We start from the raw sequence: 20210 nt of genomic DNA, 5'->3' as shown, positions 1-20210 counted from the left end.
AAGAGCTATTGATGTGGTCCCTATAGCAGGGCAGAGAGAGTGACAGAAGGCAAATGGAAGGTGTTCAGCATGTAAGAAGTTACTTGACTCTTCTTGCACGTGTTTTACCAGTGCTCATTGTCTTATTTAGGCTCAAGGTAAACGTTAAAACCCAGCTGCTATACCTGGAACCTCTTCCTGTTTTGTCAGCTCTGCTGTTTATTTGGAATCCATTCCCTGTTTTCTTCCATCTGAAATTCACTCTATTTACTTAGAGTCCCCTATCCCTTTTCTTCAATCCAAGCTGAACAGTTAGACCCTGAAGCCCTGCTAATCAATGAGGCTCATATTCTTTATAGTTAGTTCTATAGTTAGAAGCTGTGTTCTATAGTTAGCTCCACACCTCTGGAGCTCATGGACTTTGAACTTCATTAGGGTGGAGATTAGATTTCTTCTGTTTGTCAGAGAGGCTGCATCCAGTCTAATGAGCAGCTTGTGATAAGTTGAGGGTGTCTCCCCCAGCCACAGGCATAAAGAGTTGCAACACACAAGTCCTGCATTTATTTTCTTGGTATTATATGCTTAGCTTTAGAGTGCCTTACTCTTAGCTCTTACCTGACTTAGTTAACCTTCCCTGGTACCTCCCACTTTAGTGTTTCTTATTCTTTGCCTATCCCAAGTAGGATATTTAAAGAAGAGAATGTTTTAGCCTTCTGTAGCATAAAGTGAGGGAGCTCTGGTAGCGTAGTGCCTAAGGCACTTGACTGCTAACCAGAAGGCTGGCGGTTCAAACCCACCAGCCACTCCTTGGAAGGAAAGTTGGGCAATCTACTTCCATAGTGATACTGCCTCGGCAACCCAAGGAGGGGTCGCTATGAGTCGGGTCTGACTCGATAGCACATAACAACAACAGCATAAAGTGAGCATTGATTTTGAAAGTATAGCTACCGAAAACTTTAATTTACTAAGTAAATTAAAAATAAAAATCATGTAAATTTAAAATTTGATCCTGTGATGGTAATTTGTGGCCAATTAAGGAAAAATAAATAAATTTAAAATAAAATTATCTGTCTCCTGAGTATTTGTGTTGCCTGTACTATTCAGGAAGGTGTAAGTTATTAAGAGTGGAGGGGACTTGGCAATGCCATTGAGTCCATCTCCCTTTCTGTACAGATGAGGCTGCACGTTCAGAGACGGGAGCGATTTGCCTGCACAGTAGCAAGCTGAGGAGCTAAAACTAGAACCTTATTTTCCCACGCCTAAATTCTATCCATTATACCAACTTGTTTCTCATGTTGAGTTGAGTGTGGATGACTAACTTACTGTCTTTTCATGGGAGATGTCTTAGCTCTTGAGCTAGATTGGAAGCAAGTAGAAGGCAGAAACCAAGTTCTATGCTTTTAAATTCATCGCAGTATTTCATACAATTATGCATGTTTTGAATATATGCTTTGCACAGTGTATTAAGTTCATTAAGTCTTTGTTGAATTGAATAGACTGATGTTCTTTGAAGATTTAATGACTGAGGACAAAAGAAAGCAAAAGGGGTATTGAAGACAAAGACATTAGAGAAATAAAGTATTGACAATATTTAGTTGGAAAAAAGTTGGATTCTAATAAATTAATGATCTTCATGAGGATTATATTGACAATTTATTCATCATTCATCTGAGGTTTATCTAAGGAAAAACAACTATAAGAGCCAGTTTGGTCAGTTTTACAGTAGATGGGCAGGGGCAGTAGTTTTATTTTGAGCAGGTAGAGACTTTCTCTGAGTGTCTTGCAGTCTAGGTGAGGAGTCCTGGGAAAGAGGAAATATGTTAATGCCTGATAGATAATAAGGGTATTGCCATGAAGATATTCTTTCCAGAGAAAGCTTTCAAGCAAACGTTTCTTCCTGGTTTTACTTCTCCAGGGTACTTTATTTATTTATCTGTATTGAGTTGTCCTGTGAGGGTGACTGGGATGATTAAAGTAGAAGCTCAAAGTGTTGAGAGAGCTCCTTTCTGTGGAGGAGTAGACATCTGGTGTAGGGAGAGGAACCTCTTAATGAGCCTCCTTTTGTTTTGCATGACAGACTTTTGAATTGACTAGTAAATTCACTTTAACTTCGAAAGTTGCCCTTGCTTTGATATGGTATAAAGGGAGGGGATTCCAGGAGCTCTCTGATGAACATATGCACCAGCAGCTGTTCTCTGTGTTTTGACTGCTCCCCACCATCCACCAGCCCTGCAAGTGTCTGCTGTGGGAACTTCTGACCCATCCTTTTTGCCCATGGTGCTGTTTCCAGGTGGCTTGGCCCTTCTCTGAGACAAACATCAATTGCAAAGATCAGAGTGGGCTGGCTTTTGAAGAGATTTTTCAGATTCTGCTTTGCAAACCTGCTGAGAGACGTGGTGCTCCTTTCATGTTTTCCATTCCATCTGTCTCTTGAAAGGGCAAAAGGAAGGATTTCTTATGACCAGGGGCTATTGATGTTGGCTGCTAATTCATTTCAAATTAATTTCTACATTTTTGTCACAGGCATCTAACAGCCATTGTATTTCCTTGATCTTAACATTGCTCTAGCAAGGCTGCCAGTGAGCAACAAGAGAAGCAATTTCTGTATACTCACTAAACGAAATACAAAGGAACCTAGGTTCCCATTCCTAATGAGGTTGCTCTTAAATGTCATTCATGCTTCTTTCCTTTGTATAAATATTGGGTCCTGAATAACAGCATGAGTATTACCGAATTGTATTGTTGTTGTTATGTGCCATCGAGTCGGACCCGACACATAGCGACCCCTCCTTGGGTTTCCGAGGCAGTATCACTAGGGAAGTAGATTGCCCCATCTTCCTTCCGAGGAGTGGCTGGTGGGTTTGAACCGCCAGCCTTCTGGTTAGCAGTCAAGTGTCTTAGCCACTGTGCTACCAGAGTTCCCAGAATTGTATTAGTTAAGCGTATAGTAACACTTCTTCAGGCAACCATAGCATATTCACTGATTGCCTACTGTATAATAGGCACTGTGGGGCTTTAACAACACCATTTTCTATTCCTAACAGCAAGTCTACATGATAGTTGCTGTTAGTATTGTTTTACAGATAAAACAGTGGAAGGGTGGGATTTGAACTCAGGTCTGCTGAGTCTAAAAGTCTGTTCTCTTTGCACCATACTACAGAATACCACCTGTGGGCCAAATCCAGGGAGTCACCTGTCTTTGTAAATAAAGTTTTATTGGAACATGACTACACCCGTTTGTTTATATGCTGCCTGTGGCTGCTTTCATGCTGTAACAGCAGAGTTGAGTAGTTACAACAGAAACTTTATGGCCTACAAAGCTGAAAATATTTACTGTCTCGACCTTTAAGGAAAAGTTTTATTAACCTTTGTGCTGTGCCATTGCTGACAGTGGCCAAGTCATTAGCAAATAAGATAGTTTTTCTGGCTACATATGACACATATGAAAACTTATATCTTTCTTCTGTCTGTCTCATTTTTTTTTCCTCTTATCACATTTTGTCTTCTAAACATTTTTCTTATGATTTTCTGGGGGTAGAGGCTTTTACAAAACTCTGAGTGTAAATGCCAGTTAGTAATGGTTTGATTTATTTATTTAGAGATTTTCTGTCAAGAGTCTTGAAATAGGTTGTTTGAGATTCTAAATGGTTTCCATGAAGCATAAATTTTCAGCAGGTTATTCTTTCTTGAGGGAATGAGTCAGATAATATTCTGGTATGATTTTTAGCAAGCTCTGCTGCTTTTGTTTTGTAAGTGTAGACTTCTCTTGTTTTTGCCTAATGTTAATTTGTTATTACTTACTTGGGCAAATTCTAGCCAAGGTGTCATTGAAGAGGGAGCGGTTTTTAAATGTCAGTGTACATAAGAAACACTTGGAGTACTTGTTAAAAATGTAGATTCCCAGGCCCCAGTCCCAGAGATCCTGAATTAGGATATGTGTTGTAGTTGCTTCTGATGCTTATGAGAAAAAGTTGGTTTGGGGTATGGTCAAGACTTAATGGAATGATTATTGATAATCTGAATATAGATATTATCCATGACTAGTTTTGTTTTCTTTTCTTTTTTTTAAATCCTGGTTCAGTTTATTTTGGAATATAATTAGGAACTGTAAATTTTAAATGTTTAGTTAAGCAAAGCATTATAGGAAATAAAATTATGCTGTTGTAAATGTTTTTTAACTACTTTTTCCACTACCACTAATAACGACAATAGCATTTTGTGTTTTATGTAGTGCTTTATAATTAGAGTTCCTCATTACTCACATCTCATTTGATTTTTATGTCATCCCTTGAGGTAGATGTGACATGTGGTATAATTTCCATTTATCAAATGAGGAAACAGTTTTAGAAAATAAGTATTTTATGTTCTAACATTGCACAGCTAGTAAGCAATGCATTTGTAATGCCCATATACCACTTGTAACTCTAGCCCAGAATTCCATTCAATTTACTACATTGACCTTATGACACCTGTTTTCATTTTTAGAGGAAAATGTAGTAATTTTATAACTCATTCTATATATCATTTTCTAACCATCTGTTAGGAAGGATAAATTGTCCATAGTCGAATACTTTGGTAGTCTCCCATAGATGCCTCATTGTGGGATTGATCATAGGTATATGCAGATTGGCGAGTCATTTTTTCTTTTGTAGAGTGTTCATAGTGTGGAAGAAGAATTCTCTCTCATTTCTTTGGCAGAAACTTTATAAGACGTGTCGAGAGATGCAGGAGAGGATCATGGACCTGCTGGTGGTGGTAGAGAATGAAGATGTAACTATTGAGCTAATTCAAGTGAATGAGGATTTGAATAATGCCCTCCTTGGATATGAGAGGTGAGCAAATGGAGTACCCTCTCCACTCCTCCTCCAGTTCCTGTTTTACCACCAGTTATTCAGCATTTTCACTCAAGTGCCCACAAGCTGAAGCACTTGGAAGATCAAGAATGAGTTAAAGACAAGGCCACCTCTTCCTCCTGAGATACAGGAGCTTGGTCCTGGTCTTCTATATTGTCTACACTGAGCACGTGGTAGGCTCTCAAACTGATGAATGGCACAGACAAAACACCTTGATGAAAGTAGGATTTGAGCTGAGTTTTAAGATAGAGAAGAATATGGAATGGCAAAGAATAATGGAGAGAGAATTTTGTATGGAGAAAATAGTCTATACAAAAACAGAGCAACCAAATTTTATATAGGAACATAGATTTTTTTTTTTATTTCCATAGAAAAATTATGAAGATAAAAATTTAAATATACCTGATTTTTTTCACCTGTTTTTGTTCCTACAGTTTTTATAGTTGTGAACATAAAGAACATGTATTTTTATTTCTTTTTTTATTTTATTCACTGTAACCAGTATTAGTGTATCCAGTGTTTTTAAAAGGTTTTGGTGGGTTGTATAATGGTCCATGTTTATCTCATACTTCACTTATTATTGGACATCTCAGTTATTTCTGACTCATTTGTTTATCAGAATGATAATCTGATAGTCCAGACTATTAGTCTAGTCAGTAATCAGGAAAATATATTAAATTATAATACAAATGTCCATGTTTGGAAATTGAAATATAAATATTATGGAAACAAAAGTTCAGGAGGTCTATTTAGTGAGAATAACAAGTGGACTTAATCCAGGTTGGGATGAAAGGAAGGGAAAACCTCTCTGAGGAAATACCATTTAACCTGAGAACTATGGAATAAGTAGAAGTTGACTAAACAAGGAGCAGAGAAAGAGCACATACTGTTAGTAAAGTTACTATAAAGTATAAAAGACTTGGGGAGAGTGTGTACCCAGAACCCAGTCCTATGAAACTGCTACACACTTTGATAGAGACAAGTGCTTCACAGTCTTTTGTTGTTGCTATTGTTAGTTGCTGTTGAGTCTATTTCAGCTCACAGCAGCTCTATGTGTGTAGAGTAGAACTGCTTCTTATGGTTTTTAAGGGTGTGACGTTTCAAAAGCAGTCTCTAGGCCTGTCTTGCAAGGTGCCTCTTGTTGGTTCAAATTACCAACCTTTTGGCTAATAGTCCAGTGCTTAGCCATTTGCACCACTCCAGAGCTCCTCAGTCTTATGTAAAATGCTGTGTATAAATCATAGCTCCAGGTAAGTCTTCTGGTCCCACTTTTCAACTCTGTCCATAGCGCTTCCTCAAATTACAATTCTGGAACCTCTGAGTGCTGCTAACTTTGGCTACATTCTTTTATCTCTTTAGAAGTCATATGGCATTTTGGGAAGGACATTTTCCCTTGTATGGTCCATACACACTAAATGCCAGAGGTGTTCCTTCCAGTTAAACTGACGTTTCCAGAATACTGCTCTGTTAGCAGTTCACCAGGAATGTTTAATTGTGTACTAGCTATCTTTTCAACCAGCCGATGAAGAATGGAACCGTATGGCATGAGGGATAAAGCTGAACAGGCCTAGATTCAGACCTACCTGATGATCCCAGACAAGTTGTTTAACCTTTTTAAGGTTCAATTGAGTTGGTCTTTGTTGTGTTTTTGTTTTTGTTTACAGTCTGTTTAATACTTATGGAGAGGGTTGGACAGCAGAACACTAGCATATTGGCACTTATTAAATGTTGATTTCTTCTCCTGTTAATCATCATTAATGTCCCACTGAGCCTTTAATTTACTGAATAGATATTTTTCAACTGATCATGAGTAAACCAAGAGAATTTGTGGCATAAAACCAGTAGCTGTAAAATTATGTTTCTTATTCTTTTACTATCTCATATTTAGTAGGGACAACAGCTATTCTGACAGAAAGGTGACAGGGCATCAACAAGTCCAGTGACCATGGTCTCTTAACACTGAACAGTCTCATGATCCTTACCCTTTGTTTCTTACATTTAAAATCTTTGTAAGTGGAAAGATTATTAGGGGAAAAAAATTGGCTTTCAGTATAGTGCTGCCTCCTGGTTTTCATTGTGGAGGATTCTGCTGCAAACCTAAGACCGCTGACGAAAGACTTCCTCCGAAGGGAAATATGTGTTGATTTGGTCTGGATGTCCGAAGATTGAGTTACCTCTGTGGAAAGCTCATTGTGATTCAGCTTTGAACCATGTATGCCAAGCTGACGGCAGTCAATTGCGTGACAGAAACACTTAAGTTTTCCTTAAAATTCTTGCTGCTAGGAAAGAGACTGATCTAGTGTTTTCATTTTCTAGGACTGCTGAAACAAATTACCACAACATTTGTGGCTTAAAACAATACAAATTTATTATCTTACAGTTTCATAGGTCAGAGTTTTGCAACAGGACTCAACTGGACTAAGATCAGGGTGTCAGCAGAGTTGCATTCCTTTTTGGACACTCTAGGAAAGAATTCATTCCCTTGCCTTTTGCAGCTTCTAGAGGCTTCCTGCTTTTCCATCTTCAGAGCCATCAATATCTGGCTGAGTCCTCACATTGTATCACTCTTACTTCTCTTCTGCCTCCATTATCCACATTTAAAACCTTTGTGATTACATTGTGCCCACCTGTGCAATCCAGGATAATTTCCCTATTATAAAGTTGGATGACTACTAACCTTAAGTCCATTTGCAGCCTTAATCCTCTTTGCCACATAACCCAACAAATAGACTAGTTTTAGTGATTAGCATGTAGAACTCTTCAAGATGTCATTATTTTTCTTGTTGTAGTCTACCTGATGGCCCCCAAAGAGTCATATCCATCCTGCCATGTAAAATGCATTCCAGGATCTCAAAAGTCTTGCCCCCATTAGGTACAGGGAATAATTTTGCAAACAAGGAAATGGAAATGTGACCTGCAAAGGTCATTTAAGACCAGTGCATAACAGACCAGTACATAAGAAGACAATACTATAAATGGAAGGGGAAAAAAATACGTGTTTTTTGAAGGTGAAAATTCTTAAACCTAAGTACATGTTCAGATTCCAGGCTCATGGCATTAATGTGTCATAACAGTAATACTATATGTTTCTAAACCAACTCTCAGTTTGTAAAGACAACATTTTCATATCCATCCACCTGTGTTCTCTCACTATTTGTGTGTGTGTGCATGCATGCATGCATGTATCTATCTATTTACATACCATCTACCTTTATACATATGTTTGCCCCTGAAAATAACTCTGAGGGAAGTTGTTCAAATGTTGTTGCTGCCTTTTAACAGGTGGAGAACTGAGGTACATTAGGTCATGTGCATGATCATATGACTACTAGATATTAATGCTGACATTTGAACTTTGGACTTCTGCCTCAACTTCATTATTCTTTCAAATCTGTTCTGCTATTTATTTAACTACTCCACCTTTACCAGCAATGAACAAACAATATAAAATCTAAAAAGTTTTGAAGGTCAATGTTTTTAGTTAGTATCAAGTGTCTTATGAAAAGATGAATAGTAAAACAATTAAAATACTTGGAATGTATTTGAATTTTTATGGATTATTATTTATAATGGCAAAATTGGAAATATTTCAGAATAAGGATAGTCAAACATGTGATACATTCATAATGTAAAATATCATGCAGCCGTTAAAAATTGTATAGCCGAATAATTATGTTCCTAGAAAAATGCTTACAACATAATTGAATTAGGGCACAGAATTATATATAATTACAACTAAGTTTAAAAATAGAATCACTTATAGAACAAAGAACTAAAAACAAATACATCATAATGTTAATGGGAACTATTTCTGGATGATTGAGTTATAATTTTTTAATACTTTTCCATTTCTTAGCAGTTTTCTCTAGTGGCCATATTATACTGGCAGTAAGTTATTTAAAAAATATATTTTATTGGAAATTGAGTTTGGGTTAGGCTGATTGTCTTTGTTCAGAATATTTTTGCATTAATAATTTGTTACATATTGTAGAATTTTCATATTTGTTTTCTTTTAAATACTTGCATTTTGATCATTTAAACAGGTTTACTCGAAACCAGCAAAGAGTTTTGGAGCAAAGTAAGAACCAGGAAGAAGCTGCCAATGTAAGCAAACAGAAATTTTATAAAATAAAAAATGGAACACTTTACCAATTGTACAATGAGAACAAGGCTTATCTAAAACAAGTCTTAAAAAAGAAGAGGGGCACATTGGCAGTTTGGAGTAGTTTTGGTGGTGCAGAATATTTGCCGTAATGACTTGATGTTATTAAATTATTAACAAGAGATAATAAGAATCCCTAGTTAAGCAGAACTTCATATAGGTAGTGAGATATGATTAGTAATAGAGTTGCCTATTGAAGAGCAAATTCTCCCTCAAAATGTGTCCAAACCAGATCCTCTCCCTTCCAAAGTCATTGGCAACTGAGGCGGGGTGGGATCCTGATAAACTACATGACACATTTTTTTCTAATTTGTGTTTTTATTGCTTTGTTTTCAGACAACCAGTGAACCTTCTGCCCCATCCTGTGATCTCCTTGACCTAAGCCCCAGTCCCCCAACTCCTAGGGCCACATTGGGAGAACTCAGCGCTGTGAATGCTCAGCTGTCAGATTTAAGTAAATAAGCACTCGGCCCTTTTCAGACCATTGAAAGAGCTTGAAATGAAACAGTTCTCTTGGTTTCATAATTAAATGTCACCTGAGAAGGAATGAAGTCACTTGGAATATCAGAGAACTATATCTGGAAATGTAATTCCTTCCCAGCCAATGCTTGGGTCAATTCAATACAGGAATGGGATGTGTTTGGGGGAGGAGGTCCTTGAAACTCATCCCACAGGCTTAGAATCTCAGTTCACCTGACCAGTTTGGAGACATTGTTCAACTCCATGGCCAGTGTGTAAAGCTACTTTGAAGCCAGACACTATTATCTTTGGGTTTCTCTGCTATACCACAGTATCAGGTAAGGGAATACATGATGAAATTAGATGATGAAGAAATCAGGAATTACAAGGCCTAATACATGTGGTGATGTGTAGAGGGAAAAACAGTAGAGAAATCCCAGCTCTGCCATCTCTTAACCACCCAACCTTTGAGATTCCCTTCTTTATAAAATGAGAACAATGGTTACCTTGTAAGATTGCTGTGAAGATAAATGAAATAATGTTTGTAAATTGCACCATAGGTATAGGGTTACCTATCTTATCTCTTGTATTTGTCGTCTTCTACTATCCTTACTCCCAAAAAGTTTTGGTAAATTATGAAATAAAAATGACGAGAAGCTGAATTTCCAAAGTTTTGCCAAACTAAAATCAGTTTGTTTTTCTCTTAAGGACTTTTCCAGAGTCAAAATATTCAGTATCACTGAGTTTGTGTGTTTTTTTAATAACTTACTCTAGTTCTAAAATGTTGGGTACTTGCTTATGTGGGATGATGGAATGTGTGGGGTCCTGTTACATTGGAGAGTTTTCTTAGGTCTTTAACAGTAATTTTCAGAGGGATAAAATAGTTATTTCCTTTGTGATGCACTTAGGATTATAGAAACTTAAGAGCTTGGGAGGTCAGCATAGAGTTGTAAATATACAAGTCAGCATTTTACATCTGTGCTTGACAAAACAAGACATGTAATATCCATTCCATTTTGAATTAATTTGGGATTTTAGAAAACCCAAACAATAGCATTTGCTACCTTTACAACAGCCTTTTTTTTTTTTTTTTGCAGCACAGGATTTCTTTCTTTCCAGCTGCCATGAATGATGATTTTTCATTTTTAAAGAAATCTCATGGTTTTATGGTGACAGAAATTTCTAAATTATCCTCTTTAATTTGGTTGTTTTTCACTTTGTAAAACCCAGCAGAACTGACTGACAAAATGTTTTGAAACCAAGCAACTAATCCATTTTGTGTTCTAGATTTTAGATCATCAAGTCCTGTTGTTACAAACGTGAACCCCAGTCATCATTCACAGGTAGACTTGCTAGCCTCAGAAAATACAGAAGCACCCTTGTAAGTATGTCAGTAATACTACAGAACTAATACGATATCATTCTGTTACTTATATTTAAGAATAATACATGGCATAATAGCTAAAGTACTTATTTAGAAAACAGACCTGAGTTTCAGTCTCAGTACTGCATTCTGTATGACCTTGGTTGAGGTTCTTAACCACTGTGAACCTCCATTTTTCTCCTGAGACTACTTCCTAGGATTCTTACAAAGATTTGGTAAGATACTATCTATAAAATGCCTAATATAGCATTTGGTAACATAAGAAGGCTTCAAGAAATTACCTGTTTCTATTATTTTTTAATGGTAACAGATAGTGGGGTAAAACAGGAATACAGTGACACAGGAGAGAGAAGAGAAGTGAGGTTCAAAATTGTAATCGTAGTGACTACACCAATGACAGGTCACTTGCCATGTGTCAGGCACTTTGCTGAGCTCTTTTTGTTTTTCTTACATAATCTTCACAAAGTTCCTGGATCAGTAATAATATTATTCTCATTTTACAGAAAAGGAGCCTGAGATGTGGAAAGGGAATAGAGCTTGCCCAAGTTAATATAGCTATCAAGTGGCAGGTCTGATGAACTGATACTGATTGTTCACCAAAAAAGAAGTACAAATGACTCATAAACATATACAAAAGCACTCAACTTCATATATAGAAAGACAATGTAAATGAAACTATAGGAAGAGATAATTATTTCATCTGTCAGATTGGCAAAAATGCTAACATTTGATAATATGTAATTTGTTGGCTGTAGAAATTAAGATACTATCACAAAATTATAGAACCTTATGAGGGTCAAATGATGATATCAAAATTATAAATGCATTTACCTTTGAACCTATAATGTTAATTCTAAGAATTGATATTGCATTTATACAGAATGAGGTATTTACAAGACTATACAGCATTTTGCTCAAAAGCAAATAATTGGAAATAGTTCAAGCACCCATTTGTTGGGACTAGTTAAATAAACATCTACTTAGTGCATTGATATACAACTGGAATAAAAAGGTAGGCCCTCTGTATGAGGGATAATCACTGATATATTTGTTGTTAAGTGAAATAAAATGTTAAGCAATGCATATATACTGCATTGCATTTGTGTAAGAAAGCCAGAATAAGATATATGGGTATGATTGCCTCTTTGCATAAAATAAATGCAGGAAGGATACAGAAGAAACTAAAAAAGTGATCAGGGACAGGCAAGATAAAATAATGTAAGAAATAAACAGAAGCTGGCCTTGCCTTACACCAAAATATATGTATTTTTAATATATATACTGTAGTTAATAGGGAAGACATTTCTATGATTCAGATAACAAAACAGTATAAAAAGGTATAAAAGCAAAATTCTTGATCTCATCCTTCCCCCACCCCTCTTCTCCCTTGTCTCTTTTTCTCCTTTGGCCATTTCCTGCCTCCACCTAGATAACCACTTTTATTAATTTCTCATTTCACCTTCCAACTTTCTTTAGGCAAATATGGATATCATTTTTCTCCTTTATAAAATACAACATCGTTTACTATTCTGAACTTTGCTTTTTTCTCCATTCACCAGTATGCCTAGGTGGTGTAGCAGTGGATTTAGAGATTTCTCATTTTATTTTGAAGTTGCCAGCTGTTTTATTTAAAAACTCAAGTATCTAATATCACTAAATTATTTTTTCTGTATTAAATGAAAGAAGGATGAAGGAAGAGAATCAGAAAGAATAATCAAACTGGGAAGGAAAATGAACCAAAAAGAAGAGCAATGGAAGAGGAAAAAAGAAAGATCCGTATGTCAGATAATGATAGTGTCAAGGGCTGTCTCATAAACCACTAAGTTGGGTCAGTACCTTAGGTTGGCTGCATCTGATCTCAACTGTGTGGGATGTACCAAACCAAACCAAACTCACTGCCATCAAGTCAGATCTGACTCAGCGACCCCTCCTTGGGTTTCCAAGGCAGTATCACAACGGAAGTAGATTGCCCAATCTTCCTTCTGAGGAGTGGCCGGTGGGTTTCAACTACCAGCCTTCTAGTTAGCAGTCAGATGCCTTAAGCACTAAGCCACTAGAGCTCCCATGTGGTATGTAAGTAAATGTTAAAATGTTGTAAGCAGATCCCTAGTGAAGTTGCTTGGTAAATAATGTCTAAAGTAGCTCATTCTGTTTTCCTGTTATTCCAGTCTTGTTGGGTAATAAGAGAAAGAATGAGTAATGCACACAAAATCCCATTACAAGCATCTGTATAAAACACACACACACACACACACACACACACTCAAATCAAATCCTAGCTAATAGCTACTCATTTTAATGAGTAATATAGTGGATCTCATACTTTACTGTGTGTGAAAATCACTTGCATGCTTGTTAAAAAGTCAAACTGCTGTCCCCCAGAAACTCTGATTCAGTAGATGGAGGGTTTGTGGTTAGATGCCACATTTTAGATGTCAATATTGACTCATAGTGACCTCTTGTCACAGAGTAGAACTGCCACATAGTTTTCTAGGCTGTAATCATTATAGGAACAGATGTGCCAAGTCTTTCTCCTGCAGAACCACTGGATGGGTTCAAACTGACAACCTTTTGGTTAGCAGCCAGGTGCTTTACCGATAACCACGAGGGCCCCTGAGATTGGGTATAAGTTCCAGGAATCTTCTATTTTAACAAGCCTCCAAGGAGAATAAAAGCAGTTGTTCTCTGATCATACAGTGAGAAATACTGTTAATAGGCATCTGACCAAAATCCAGACATCAGAATAATTGTTAAAGTTCTTAGAATTCATTGGAATGAAAGCTTAAAAATTTCCATGTAGGAAAATTGATTTTTTTTTTTTTAATCTCTGGTGTTAAGTGACTATGCATTTAGAAATGTCTTCTTGGTGAATGTAGCCTTTCATTATTATGTGATATCCTTCTTAAGGAGCTCTTCTGAGGTACAGTAGTTAACCATGCGGCTGCTAACCAAAAGGCTGGCAGTTCAAACCCATCAGCCACTCCGTATGAGAAAGGTGAGGAAGTCTGCTTCCATAAAGATTACAGCCTTCGAAATCCCATGGGGCAGTTCTCTATCCTAAAGGGTCCCTATGAGTTAGAATTGACTTTCTGGGAGTGGGAATGCCTTTCTTTGTCCCTTTTAATTTGTTTTGCTCTGATGTCTACTTTAATAGTAATACAGCCATTCTAAGTCTCTTTTGATTAATATTTGCATCTTTCCATCCTTTTGCTTTTAACTTAAGTTTATCCACATATGTGAAGTGAGTTTCTAGTAGATAGCATAGAGTTGGGTCATGCCCTTTTTTCTTACATTTTCTCTTTTAATTGGTGTATTTAGATCATTTACATTTAATGTAAGCATTGATACATTTCAATTTAGGTATACCATTATATATTTTGCTCTGTTTGTCCCTACTACTTTTGTTTCTTTATTTCATCTTTCTTGCCTTCTTTTGAATTATTTGAATCTTTTTAGTATTCCACTTTAATTTATCCTTTATGATTTTAACTGTATCCTTGTAGAGAGTGTATGTATATATGTATGTATGTATGTATGTATGTATCTATCTATCTATCTATCTATACACACACACACACACACACATACATAATGTAGTCACTCTGGTGGTTGCAATATACATAGCTAATTTTTCAGTCTATTTAGAATCATTATTTTACCACATGAAGTAGAATGTAGAAATCTTATCATTATATAGACCCCCTTACCATTTCCCCTTTACATTATGGTTGTTTTACCTACTGTATATATCTACATACATTGATGAAAACCACAAGACAGTGTTATAATTTTAGCTTTCAGTCCTCAAATACATTTTAAGGAACTCAAGAGAACAGTCTTATTATATTTACCCAGATATTTACCATTTCTGTTGTTCTTCTTTATTTTCTTATACTATAATTTTCCTTCTCTGTGAAGAATTTCCTATAGTAGTTCTTTTAGAGAAGGTCTGTTGGCAGGAAATCTCTTAGTTTTACTTCATCTGAGAATGTCACTATTTCATCTTCACTCTTGAAAGAAATTTTCACTGGATATGGAATTCTGGGTTGACAATCCTTTCAGCAATTTAAAAATATTGTTCCAATCTCTTCTGATCTAAGTGGCTTATGAGAAATCTTCATTCATTTGAATTTTTGTTCTCCTATAGGTAATGCGTGGTTTTTCTCTAGCTGTTTCCAGTAATTTTTTTTTTTTTTCCCCTAGTCTTGAGCAGTTTGATTGTGATGTATCATGGTGTGAAATTCTCTTGGTTTATCTGGTTGGGATTTGCTGAGTGTATTAGTTTTCTGTGGCTGCCATAATAAACTATCACAAACCGTGTAGCTTAAAACAACATACATTTATTATCTCACAGTTCTGGAGGCTAAAAGTCCAAAATTCAGCAGCGCCATTCTCCTTCTGGAGTCTCTAGGAGAAAATCCATTCTTTGCCCCTTCCATCCTGGTGACTGACAGCATTCCATGACTTCTTTGGTTTGTGGTTTCATCACTCCAGTTTCTGCCTTCTTCTTCACATTGCCTTTTCCTCTTTGTGTCTCAGATCTCCCGATGCCTTTCTCTTATAAGGATACTTGTCATTGGATTTAGTGCCCATCTGGGCAATACAAGATGATCTCATCTCAGGGTCCTTAAATTAATTACAACTGCAAAGATCTTTTTTTTTTTCAAATAAAGCAACATTCTCAGGTTCCCAGAATTATGCTGTGCGTGTATCTTTTGGGGGCCACCATCTAACCCACTACTCAGAACTTCTTAAATCTTTGTGTTTATGTCTTTCACCAGACTTGGGAAGTTTGCAATCTTTATTTAAATTTTTTTTTTTTTCAGCAAAACATACTATCTGTTCTTCTCCTGGGACTGATGACACAAATGTTAGACTGCTGTCATTGTGTTATAAGTCCCAAGGGTTCACCTTTCATTTTTACTTTTTTCTTTTCTTTGTTGTTCAGATTGGATAGTTTTTGTTGATGATTTATGTTCAGGTTCACTAACTTATTTCCCCTGTCATCTCCATTTTGCTACTGAGCTGATCTTGTTTTTATTCTGTTACTGTATTTTTCAATTTTTTTTTTTTAATTTCCATTTGGTTCTTTATATCTTCTATTTCTTTGCTGACACTATTTTTCCATTTTTTTCAAGATTGTTTGTGATTGCTTGCTGGAGTGTTTGTATAATACTGTATTTTTACACAGATAACACGTGACTTCTGTTTGTTTACCAACCCCTGCCTACACTCTGGAGGTATTTTTATAAATGTGCTATGTGAATTTTTTTTTTTTTTTTTACAGCAACATGTAAAAGAAATTGGCACAGCAGCACATATTTAAATACCTGTGGGGGATGGAAGGAGCAGTTGGCAAATAAACTCAGAAGGCACATGTTGTTTTGTATAAATATAATAGCTGCTTTACAATCTCTGGCAGATAATTCCAGCTTCTGTCTTCTTGGCATCGGTGTGTGTGGGTGAGTCTCTTTTCTCATAGATGTTGAAATTTTCCTGGTTCTTCTTATGTTGTAATTTTGAATTGTATCCTGAATATTTTGAATATATATCTTGAGCCTTTTTGCCTTATTTCAATCCTGTTGGGAATGTTGATATTTTAGTTTTAGTAGGCAAACAGTTGGTTAGGTTCACGCCATAAGTATCAACCTGCTTTCTGTGGTTTACTTCCAATGTTAGGGTGTTTTTTTTTTGTTGTTTTGTTTTGTTTTCAATTTTTATTGTGATTTAGGTGAAAGTTTACAGAGAAAATCCATTTTCTATATAGCTGTTCGTACACATTTTGTCTTATGACATTGACTGAAATTCCCACGGTGTCACAGCTCTTTTCCTACTTCCTCCTCATAGTTACTCTTCCCTGTGTCCTTCCCTCCCAAGCATTCCTGCCCCCTGAGCTGTCTCCCTGTGCATACACAGCCTTTCTGTTCTCCCATGATTATTCGCTCCAAGGGGTGTATCTACCTGATGTAAATGTTTACCCCAAATGCCTGTCTGTTGTTTGGCTGGAAGCCACAGGAGTGAGTTCAAGTCCAGACCTGAAGGGTGGCTAGGGATCATAGTCTCAGGAGTCTCACCAGGCTCTGTCAGACCAGCAAACCTGTTTTTTTTTTTTTTTTAATGATTTTGAGTTTTGTTCCACATTGTTTTTAAAGCCTTTGCATGGTTATTCAGGTTGGTCCCCATGTCCACTCACTGGTGATCGGTCCGAGGTATGGACTGGAGGCTATGTGTTTAGTTCTCAGTGTCCTCGCCAGCCTGACTGGGGTCAGATTTATGCATATACAGTGGAGGGTTGAGTCTAGGACATCAAAGACGATTTTATGAGGCTGCTTTCCTGAATTCTTCCCTTTTGATTTCTCTGGTACTTTCTGGTTTCTTGGAATTCCCTTTTTGGTTCTTCAGTCAGAAAGCTGGGACTTTAATTACCCACTCTGATACTGATTTCCTCAGCTGTGTTATGACTAGGCCCACGTGGCAGGACAGGAAGAAAGAAACACCAAAGGTTTGCGCCACACTATTGAGATCACAGTTCTACCTAGTGGAGAGAAACGTTCTCCTCCCCCACAGGTTAAGCTCCTATAGGTTCCTGTTGCCCCCCCCTGTCCCCTGTCCTTGTTTGTACCTTGCAATTGCCTAGGAGTTGGTGTGAGCGAGCAGAGGGAAGGAAAGGGGAAGAAGGATTTCTACACTCTCTGAACATTGAGAATTTCCATTCTGCTCCTTGAAAACCGGAAGGCTTCTCCTGGAGTTCTGTCTCTCTTCATTGATGCCTGCTTTTGGATTTCAGTGAATGTGTTGCGTTCAGGCTCGGGAACATCAGAGGGAAAAAAAGTAGGATAAATTCACAAACAGTTCTGTGCTTCTTTGAATACTGGTCTTTGCCAATGTGCCTTCTACTGTTTACCTTCCAAAATCCTCAAATATTTCCTCAGTGCAAATATTTTATAGTTTTATAGTTGCATTCAGTTGGAGAGACAGGGTGGAATGTATTTCCTCCATCTTACCAATTATCAGAACCCTCCCCACCCTCTTCCCCTCCTCCTTCAGAAAGTGATGGGTGGTAGCTACTCAGATGGAAAGACTGAAAGCTCTGTTCTTATCCATGTACTTACTGTGCACGGTACTGTGTGTCTTTGCTCTCTCTGGTGTTTGGGTGTCCTGTACTCATGGACACTGAAACCAGGTGGCAGTTGTTATATAAAATATCTTTTGTTCAGGCTGCTGCAGGTATGTTTTAGATACTGTTTTTAGATCAGGAAAATCATCTTATTTTTTGCATTTGTGTTCTTACTGTAGGGTAACCATGCTATATTATCACACTATCCTAGGTTTCCCCAAAGGACCAGCCAAAACCTCACCTCAAGTCACACATATGACAATGTAAGTAATGAAGTCCTTCTCTGGCAGTGCACCTAGTCAGCAGGTGATCATGGCCAAAATAAAGGATTTCTGGTTAAGTCTTATGTTCTGCTCAGTGTTTATATATATATATAATGAGTTGATCCAGCCCTTGATAGGACTTTTCCTTGGCTCCTTTTTAATCTAAGGTGGGTCTTACGTCTATTAGGAGGATGGTTAAGGATCAAATTCCTTTACATTTGTTTGCATTTGCTGTTTCCACTTTCTTTTCTCCCATCCTCTTTGACAGATCTGACGGGCTTTCATCCCTACCACTGTACTGACAAATCTCTTGTCAAGGTCACCAGTGACTTCTGTAGCACTAAACTACTACTACGGTTCTCAGTCCTCATCTTACTAGGTGTTTCAGAGGCATGTGGCAAAGTTAATCACTCCTTCCTCTTTGTGCATGTGCTTTCAGAGACCCACTCACTTTTGGATTTTCTGTCACCTCACCTCCAGTCCATCTCAACTCCAACTCCTTAGCTGTCCTCTCCTCCTCTACTGCCCTTTCAGTACTGAAGACCGCAGGGCTCAGGCTTCAGACCTCTCTTCTCTGTCTCCATTCCTCAGTGTTCTTTTGGTCCCATATCTTGAAAAACCATAAACATTCTGACCATTTACAAATTTGAATCTCCAGCCCAAACCCCTCCTCTAAACTCTGAATTCATGCATTCACATTCCACTTAACCAAGCCTCTTGATTTCTTCCCAGTCCCTGTTCCCAACCTGTTCTTCCTGCAACCCTCCCCAGGAAGAAGACCACTTCACTTTTTCAGTGGTTCAGGCCAGAAATCTTGGGAAATAGTGCATGAACTTTATCTTTTCACCCTCAAAATATATCCAGTATCCAGCCACTTCTCACCACCTCCACTTTGACATCGTAGCCCATTCCACTATCAGAGGGATACTGCAGTGGCCTCCTAAGGGTCTTCCTATTTCTGCCTCTGCCTTTCCCCCTTTCCCTGCTACTCCTTGCCCTCACAATCTATTCTCAAAACAGAAACCAGAGCAGTCAAAAGAACTCCTATATGTCATTTCATTTATTCAAAACCATGTATGTCTTTCTTGCTAACTCATTTTACCCAGTAAAAGTCTGAAATGCTGATCTGATCTCCCCATTCCTCTCCTACTTCACCTCTTGTCCCCTTCCCTTTGCTCACTCTCTGTCAACCACACTGGCTTCCTCTCCATGGAAATCTTTATTAAGATTTATGTGAAAAGTAAGAGTATTCACGGTGGCTTCTTCCACTTCAAAGCCTATGAACTTGCTTTTCTCTCAGATCATCACAAGGCCCACTTCATTCACATTCAGCTCCATCCAAATAGTCCCACTGGCGAGGCAGGCCCTGACCACTCTGTCAGAGCACCACTTCCCTCCGCCTCCTCCTCCCCACCCACTGCAGCTTCTCTTACCCTCTTTGCCTTGCATTTAAAGGGTAAATCCTAAAGATTAAGCTCTATAGCACTTTCCTCTAACATCTGTTTGTTTCTTGATGGTTTATTCCATGAAGGCAGGGACTTGGCCTCATTTGTTACTCCATTTTCAGTGCCTGGCATCTAGTATGTGCCCAGTACATATTTCTGAAATTAATGGGGAAAACTAGGACAAGAAGAAGATATTTCTAATTTAGAATTTACTCTTCTATCTTATCAGACTCTAATTTGATAGGGTTACCTGGTGCTTCTCTGTAGAGTTAAGATTGTTTAGGTTTTTGTTTTTCCTGCTTGAGGATGAGATATTTTATATTTAGCTCGAAACAACTGAGAATCTGGACTGAGTTATCCAATTATACTGCTTTTTGAAAGAAATGGTTTTTTTATTTTAAATTTTTTATGAAAAGCTAGAATGCAATGGGCATAAAACCAAACAGAAAAGCAATAATTTTTTAAATGGTTATTGTCTAGAAAACTGAAGTAATAGTTAAAAATTACTGATTTGGATCCAATTGAGAGTATATGGTTTTTGGAATAGT

At 37.4% G+C, this 20210-nt stretch overlaps 1 protein-coding gene across 1 annotated transcript in view; it reads left to right on the top strand.

The window, feature by feature from the left end:
• The window catches only part of TOM1L1 (target of myb1 like 1 membrane trafficking protein), a 46767-nt gene that overhangs the window by 21700 nt on the left and 4857 nt on the right, over nucleotides 1–20210 (top strand). Inside the window, exons 8-12 of the mRNA XM_007949653.1 lie at nucleotides 4678–4811; nucleotides 8876–8936; nucleotides 9331–9448; nucleotides 10741–10834; nucleotides 18166–18217. Coding sequence (XP_007947844.1) covers nucleotides 4678–4811; nucleotides 8876–8936; nucleotides 9331–9448; nucleotides 10741–10834; nucleotides 18166–18217 — 459 coding nt within the window. The remainder of the gene's footprint in view (nucleotides 1–4677; nucleotides 4812–8875; nucleotides 8937–9330; nucleotides 9449–10740; nucleotides 10835–18165; nucleotides 18218–20210) is intronic.

The sequence above is a fragment of the Orycteropus afer genome, unplaced genomic scaffold (assembly GCF_000298275.1).
Source record: "Orycteropus afer afer isolate SDZICR_OR568_19922 unplaced genomic scaffold, OryAfe1.0 scaffold00249, whole genome shotgun sequence".
Taxonomy (NCBI): Eukaryota; Metazoa; Chordata; class Mammalia; order Tubulidentata; family Orycteropodidae; genus Orycteropus; species Orycteropus afer.
This window is presented reverse-complemented; position numbering and strand designations above follow the sequence as displayed.